Genomic DNA, 8,784 nt, shown 5'->3' with positions numbered 1-8,784 from the left:
AACGATCCTATCCCTATTTCTATTTATAATGATGATTTGTGCAGGGCTGTCATCTCCATGACGTCAGATCGCAACAGATAGTTCATTCTTAACGGCTATATATCCGTTGAGTTAGTTATAGATAAGATTCGGCAAAATATAACTCGTTAATATTACATAATTACTCCTTATATTTTGGGGGCAATTGTTAGGGCTGGATTTTTATGACCTATGATCCTTACTCGGTATCCTAACAAGTGATCCTTGTTTCTTTGGCAGATAGTGATCCTCAGAAGAGCTCCAGGGTCAGGATCATGGATCATCCTAAGGATCCTCATACTAACGATTGTTCTCTTTGGATTTAATATTGTTTTGTAGGAATTACGAGTTGGACCTGGTCTTAGCAACGTAAACAAGGAATCTGTCACGCTAATTTCGCACATGCATAATCAAAGATGGACGTTATGGATAATATGGAAACTCAGCACAATTCAAGGGAAATTAATTAGGCTAAATTTACTTCTATTTCTAAAGGGGTAACGAGCTAGTAGTTAGGTGATTTGCCTAAAATAGAACCACACACACTTGTATAAATGGCACTCTTGAACATTCGGAAGACACAACACATTTCTCACACGCTTTAGCACACGATACTATAGTGATCCTTGTACCTAGCTCGTTACCATCCGAAGTTGTAACCATTATTTGTTATATTGAAGTTTGGTGATCGGTAGTTTCCATCACCCGAGGTTTTTTATGCCGCAGATCATTCATTGATCAAGGGCTTTTTCCTCGTATAAATCCTTGTGTCACTTGTGCAATTTTCATTATAGTGATCCTTATCTTTGTTCATCATACCAAGCATCATTCCCCGTTTACAAAGAGTTTGGTTGCATTATCCTTGTGTGATTTTTGACCAAAACAGCAACTATGAATTCTTAGTGACGCCTTTCGGGCTCACTAACGTCCCTGCAGCATTCATGGACCTTATGAATCGAGTCTGCAAGCTGTACCTACATAAGTTCGTCATTGTCTTTATAGATGACATACTTATCTATTCTCGTAATCAAGCCGATCATGAGAAACACCTTCGGTGCATCCTAGGACTGCTACAATAGGAGAAGCTTTACGCTAAAGTCTCCATGTGCGAATTCTGGCTTCGCGAAGTCCAATTCCTTGGACATGTTGTAAGCGAGCATGGTATCCAAGTGGATCCCGCTAAGATAGAAGCAATCATGAATTGGGAAGCACCTAAGACACCTACTGAGATTCACAACTTCTTGGGATTAGCAGGTTATTACAGAAGATTCATCAAGAACTTCTCCAGGATAGCCGCACCTCTAACTACTCTGACCCGCAAGAATGCGAAGTTTGATTAGGGTCCTAAACAGCAGGAGTCTTTTGAAATCCTCAAGCAGAAGTTGAGCAATGCTCATGTGCTAACATTACCTGAGGGGATAGAAGACTTCGTTGTTTACTGTGATGCTTCGCACACTAGCATGGGCTGTGTGCTCATGCAGAGAGGCAAAGTGATTGCCTATGCATCAGGAAAACTGAAAGTGCATGAAAAGAATTACACCACCCACGATCTGGAGTTGGGTGCCGTTGTATTTGCACTTAAGTTATGGAGACATTACTTGTATGGGACTAAGTGTGTGATATGCTCAGATCACAAAAGCCTCCAACACTTGTTTAATCAAAAGGATCTCAATATGAGGCAACGTCGTTTGATGGAAACCTTGAATGACTACGATTGTGAGATTCGCTACCATCTTGGTAAAACAAATGTAGTCGCTGATGCATTGAGCAGAAAAGAAAGAGTTAAACCTATTTGGATAAATGTCAAGAGTATTGAACTGAAGAACAGTTTGAATGAAAGGTTGTTAGCTGCTCAGAAAGAACCTGTATTGGAGGCTAACCTTCCAAATGAGAAATTAGGTGCAACTGTTGATCAGTTGTCACCTGGGAGTGATGGAATCCTCATATTTAATGGTAGGATTTGGGTTCCTATTCATGGAGGACTTAGAGACCTAATCCTCCAAGAAGCTCACAACTCCAGATATTCATTACACCCTGGGGGTGACAAAATGTATCAAGATTTAAAGGCCAACTATTGGTGGATGGGTTTGAAAAAATCCATAGCCACACACGTAGCTAAATGTCTGACGTGCGCTCAGATTAAAGTTGAACATCAAAAGTCGTCATGATTACGACAACAATTAGAACTTCCCACGTGGAAATGGGAAATGGTAACCATTGATTTCATTACCAAGTTACCTAAAACAAGACATGGAAATGAGACAATATGGGTCATAGTTTACAGACTGACTAAGTCAGCTCATTTCTTACCCATCAAGGAGACTCATAGCTCTGATAAGCTAGCTGAGTTATATGTGTTGGATTTTTCACATATTTATCAAAGTATTTTATCCGTATAAAATAAAAACGCAGCGGAAAATATTATTTAAAACATGTTACTTACAAGATATAAAACCCATTTTATATGTAAAACCAAAAAAAAAAACTGGATCCATATATGAATATGCATGCTATCAAAATTGCAACCATAGGGTGTTATAAGAATGCTACCTTCCAAATAGCAAGAGATATGAAGGAGATGATGTTTCTAGAATGGTAGCCTTCAAACAAGAAAGCCTCAAGCTAGTATACCCCAAGCCTCCAACAAAGCACTTTATGATTGCTAGGATTTTCACTTATGAACACCTCTTGATCAACCACACTTGGCCAAAAATTTTGAGAGCAAAAGAGGTGTTCTTGCACTTGAATTTTAGTGTGTATCTCTATATCTTTCATTCTCACCAAATCATCCGTATATATAATCTCTTGCAAGATCCTTTCTTGGATTATGTGAGATCTTGTAAGATTTGCAAGATATCCATATATCTTACATAATCTAATCTTGGATTATGTGAGATCTTGTAAGATTTTCAAGATATCCATATATCTTACATAATCTAATCTTGGATTGTGTGAGATCTTGTAAGATTTGCAAGATATCCATATATCTTACATAATCTAATCTTGGATTGTGTGAGATGTTGTAAGATTTGCAAGATATCCATATATCTTATATAATCTAATATAATGTTATTTAACCCATTAAATAACAAAATAAAATATTCTCTCAAAATAAGTTATCCATATAATTTATTAGTTCCTCAAGTGCTATTATTTAAAAAAAAAAATTCTAAATATTCTAAGTGTTAATATTTATTTGTTTGATCATATCATAAATAAATATTATAAGTGTTTGTCTAGCTTGTTATTGGGTATGACCCGACTTGGATCATAACGTACTAGCCACATCAATTTAATATTGTCTTGGGCATACCGATTCCAACAATCTCCCACTTGCACAAGATACATAGAAGATTGACGCAAGTAGTAAATACCGCCTAACAATAGTTTACTACCCCTAATACGTATGACGAAGTGCCATTCAATAACATCATCCCATTCAAGTCCCTTACTTGAACATGATTTAGGTGAATCTATCATTTATCCTTTTGTTACAGATGTCATGTCAAATCTAAAGACATAGAGTGATCATTCTCTGTTGATTTAACTTTAGCAGGCCTTAGACATCTTACTCTCAACAAATAAGAGGAACAAATCCCATCTTGACTACATACGTCTCTCACAATCACCTTGTACCACACCTGAGCTTGGACTTATGTACTGCCATGTTTCAGAACAGCAAAGAACCAAGTCAAAGTATAATATTTGGTGAATATCAAGACCCAATATGTATCTCAGGTCAGAGGATACTATGATATTCGCCTTTACTCAAATTTACTTATGATCAATCACAAATGATTCCATGAAGTAACATTTGGGATCGAGTCAGTCCAATATTTGTATCCCACAAATATCTATGAACTTTGGCAGCAACACTTTGCTCTATATTCATACCTCACGAATATCCACCAATCCAAGTTCATAATAGTCTTACATTCATATTTGTTCCCACAAGTATGATCGACTACAGACATTTAGAATAAGCAACTTATTCACGGATTTAAACATGCTAAAATGGAACATAACTCAAAATACAATAAAGAGTTATAATAAAAGTTGTTCCAATATCAAAATAAAAAATAGATCAAATCCAATCACTAGAATATCGAAGTTCTAAGGCACAAGCTTCGTGAGTGGATTCGCAATATTTTGATCAATGTGAACTTTGCGAATACATATCTTTCACTTTTTCAACTTCATCCCTTATGTAGTTGAAACTCCGCTCAATGTGCCTAGTCTTTTGATGTATACGAGGTTCCTTGATTTGAGCAATCGCACCATCATTATCATAAATATCTCTAGGGGTTCTGAATGGTAGGGACTACCCCTAGATTGGAAATAATTCAAGTGGCAGATCCATATGAATTATCTCAATCAATGAAGCGGCGATGTATTCTGATTCTGTAGTGGACAATGCTACCCTGATTGTGTAGAACAATCTCGATCAGTTTGGAAACTCGTATCCATGTAACCCTTTACAACGAATTCCAAAACTCGCATCCCTGTAACCTTTTACAACGAGTTCTTCTTCACCAGATCTATATATTAAAATATATCCTTAGTCCTTCTAAGGTATTTCAATATATATTTTTGCAGTCACCCAATGACCGTTACTCGCTGGTATCTTCTTGTCAAACTTAACGCGCATGACATGTCCGGTCTAGTGCATATCATTACATACATAATGAATCCTATAGTAGACGCATATGGGATTCCTTTCATTCTTTCTTGCTCATCCTTTGAGCTTGGACTTTGAAACGCATTCAATATTGTCCCCTCTTGAATAGGTACCAAACCTTTCACAGAGTTCTCTATCTTGAACCTTTTCAAGACTTTATTAATGTATGCACTTTAGTTTAAACCTATCAAACGCCTTGATCTATCCCTATAGATCTTTATTCCCAAAATATAGGTGACTTCTCTAAGATCCTTAATGGAAAAACAACTTCCAAGCCAGCTTTTTACACCTTCCATGGTTGGAATGTCATTTCCAAATAGTAGAATGTCATCGACATATAATACTAAGAAAGTAATAATGCTCCTACTAGCCTTCTTATACACACAAGCTTTATCAACGTTCTTGATGAATCCATATTCCCTAATCTCTTCATCTAAACGGTGATTCCAGCTTCTAGATGCTTGTTTCAATCCATAGATTGATTTCTTTAACTTGCATACTTTGTCAAGATGTTTTGGATCGACAAAACCTTTAGGCTGAACTATATAGACATCTTCCTCAAGATATTTATTAATCAAAGCCGTTTTGACATCCATTTTCCAAATCTCATAATCATATTATGCAGGTACGGCAAATATTATCCTTATTGACTTTAGCATCGCCACAGGCGAAAAGGCCTCATCATAATTAACCCCTTGAGTTTGAGTGAAACCTTTTGCTACAAGTCTCGCTTTACAACTATCCAAGTTACCATGCATGTCGGTTTTCTTCCTGAAAACCCACTTACTTCCAGCTACTTTGGAGTTAAGAGGTAGCACAACCAATTTCCAAACTAGGTTGTCGTACATGGATTGCATCTCTATGTTCATAGCTTCAAGCTATTTATCACAATCGGATTTTGACATTGCATCATGGTATGTGGTAGGTTCACCCAAATCTACCACGTCGCATCCATCTATGAAAAATCCATATCTTTCAGGTGGACTACTAATTCTACCAGATCTGCGAACGTTTTGTGTGTGTTGATCAACCATTTGATAGTTTTCAACAACCTCTTGTTTAGTGCTAGTATCAACCAAACGTGTATCGGCTTGTGGTTCTTGATCCTCATCAAGTTCCACTGTTCTACTAATTCCTTCCACAAGGAACTTTAGCTTCCAAGAACTCAGCCTTTCGAGCAATAAATACCTTTTTGCTCTGTTGGATCGTAGAATTAATATCCTATACCATCTTTAGGATATCTTATAAAATACACTTAGTAGATCGTATTTCTAATTTATTTGGGGTGTATTGCTTCACATAAGCTTCACAACCCATACCTTTAAATATGATAATGATGGAGCCCTTCCATGTCATATTTTAAAAGGTGTCTTATCCACTTTCTTGGTTTGGGCCATATTTAATATACGGACTGCGGAGAGCAAAGCGTAACCCCAAAATTATAGAGATAATGCGCTCCTAGCCATCATAGATTGAACCATATCCAAATAGAGTTCGATTCCTCCTCTATCGGAACGAAGAACTTTGATTGAGTTGATTTTGTACTTCACATTTTGAAGGCTTTGAACATTTCAAAAACTTCAACTTTGTGTCTCAGCAAGTACACATAACCATAACTACTATTGTTTGCGGTAAAAGTAATGAAGTGTCTTTCACCATTCCTAGTCGTTGGCTTAAAAGGATCACATACATCTGAATGTATGATACCTAATAAATCTTTTGCTCTTTCCCACTAAGGGATTACTTGGTCATTTTACCTTGTAAACAAGATTCGCATGTATCAAATGAACCAATTTCATTTGTTTCCAAAAGACAATTATTTTGAAGTGTTTATATGTGACATCTGTTTATATAACCAAGGCGATAATGCCAAAGATAGGTCTCACTCAAATCCATTTTGAGTTTCTTGGTGATTGCTTGGTACATTTAACTATCAAATGATGTATTATTATGAACCAATTCATAAATACCATTTGAAAGCTTAACTTTAAAGTAAAACATGTCATTCATCGAAATGTCATTGTTTACAAACTTTAAAACAAAACCATATTGTCTTATAAGGGAAACTTAAATAATGTTCCTAGTCAAACTAGGAGCATTCAAAACATTTTAAAACAATTTCCAAACCATTTGGAAGTTTCAAAACATAGTCTCATCGGGCTACAACTTGAACTTTCGCTCCATTGCCCATGGAGAGACTAATGTCTCCCTTCTTTTAATGCTTATTTCTTTTAACCTTTTGCAACAAATTGCAAACATGAGTTCCACATCCGGTATCTAATACCCATGTGTTTGAAGAAATAACATTAAGATCAATATGTATCATTAATATTGTACCTGAGGTTTGCCCCGCATCCCTCTTGTTTTTCAACTCTTTGAGATAGGTTGGACAATTCCTTTTCAAATGCCCCATCTCACCATATTCAAAGTACGGATTGTTCGTGGCAACCTTTGCCTTATTATATTTTGGTTTCGGTGGTTCCGCTTTAGTCTTTCTTTTTCTTTCCCTTTGATGTGCCCCTTTCCTTTGGCAACATTTGCTTTGGTGTCGGGGTGATGCCCTTTCTAGTTGCCATTCTCATTGATCGTTAGAAAGGATAAAGCCCTTCTATCCATATTGAGCTTTTCGAGGCGATCAATGCGGCTTTTAATCTTAAAGACATAAGATGAAACCGATTGGGTTTCCTCCATTCGACATGCATGAAGCGCTCGAACCGTTTCGATGCATTCTACCCTTAGGAACGTTTCCTACAATTGGTTCATCATGTCGTATGCTCATGATGTTCAAAATCCTTTTGAATCTCGGGAATCATAATTCCTAACATGAGGCAAGAGGCTTGCATAGTATCCTCGATGTACTTAATTCAATCGTTATAGGCATCCTTATCATCCATAAGATGTTCAACGGGATTAGGATCGTTCAACACATAGGATACCTTTTCTTACTTGAGAACGATTCTTAAGTTTCGATATCAATCCATAAAGTGTTATGATTGAAATGATCCTCTTCAAGGATTGTTTTTAGTGATAGGTTACTGACGGTTTTGGGTAATATTGTTAGCGGCCATCTACAGAATTTTACAAGGTTTAATTTTAGTATTTTCGATATTGTTGGTGCAGTTGTCTGTCGACTACATCTTAGTTCGAGTCTTAGGCTAGGGCTGATTGTATAGTGATCGGGAATCGAGAAATTATGTTTGAGATAGGCCCGCTTATAGGGTATATAGAGAGGTCCGCTTATTAGTCACTTTATATATAGGTTCGCTCATATGTCACTTAGGTGGTTCTCTCTTGTGACATGATGAGTGGTCCGCTTATATGGACATGTCCATATAAGCGAACCAATGTGCCTATATATATGTGAGTCATTCAAGCGGATCTGTGTGTGTGTTTTTGAAGGTGTAACAGCGAAGCCCTGCCCGTTTGTCTCTGAATCTTGTATATTTGTCAGATTATCAATAAAGGAGACGTTAAATAGTGAAATCAAGCTTTACGAAGACCGAATCAATGAATTCCGCCTCTGATTCTGTCTAAGCACTCTTCTGGTCGACTCGTCAGGTCGCAAAAACGATCCTACAAGTGGTATCAGAGCTCAGGAGGAAGAGTTCTTACCGTTTAGCTCGATTTTCGCTCAAAATTCTGATTTCTACACCTTCTTTCATCAATTCAGGGAATTTTACCGGACAAAATTGGACCAAAAGTTCACAGATTGTGTATTATTGAACAAAGATAAACCCTTGAAAGTTTTGGACTGAAATACGGACTAAAAATGGGTCAAAATGATGTTCGATTGAGATCCATTTTTATGGTCCGCTCGAAAAACTAGTGTCTGGTCCGCTTGAAAGGCTAGTGTTTGGTCCGCTTTTAAGACAATAACTGGTCCGCTCGAATGAACTAATCTGGTCCGCTTTTAAGACATCAACTGGTCCGCTCGAACGAACCATTCTGGTCCGCTTTTACGAACAAGTTTTGTCATTTGAACAAGTCTGGTCCGCTTTTGTGGTCCGCTCGGGTGAACATTCTGGTTCGCTTTTGTGAACAACAAATTTTGACGAGATTTTTCGAACGATGACAGAAATGTTTGATGA

General features: G+C 37.1%; 1 protein-coding gene across 1 annotated transcript; it reads left to right on the top strand.

The window, feature by feature from the left end:
* The first annotated feature begins 1,691 nt into the window (after positions 1-1,691).
* On the top strand, positions 1,692-2,186 carry LOC110913651. The gene has a single exon (XM_022158472.1). It carries the CDS (start codon positions 1,692-1,694, stop codon positions 2,184-2,186), a length of 495 nt encoding a protein of 164 aa, XP_022014164.1.
* Positions 2,187-8,784: the final 6,598 nt, after the last annotated feature.

This window comes from Helianthus annuus, chromosome 15 (assembly GCF_002127325.2).
Source record: "Helianthus annuus cultivar XRQ/B chromosome 15, HanXRQr2.0-SUNRISE, whole genome shotgun sequence".
Taxonomy (NCBI): domain Eukaryota; kingdom Viridiplantae; phylum Streptophyta; class Magnoliopsida; order Asterales; family Asteraceae; genus Helianthus; species Helianthus annuus.
The sequence above is the reverse complement of the archived record's forward strand: the minus strand, read 5'-3'. Positions and strand labels throughout refer to the sequence as shown.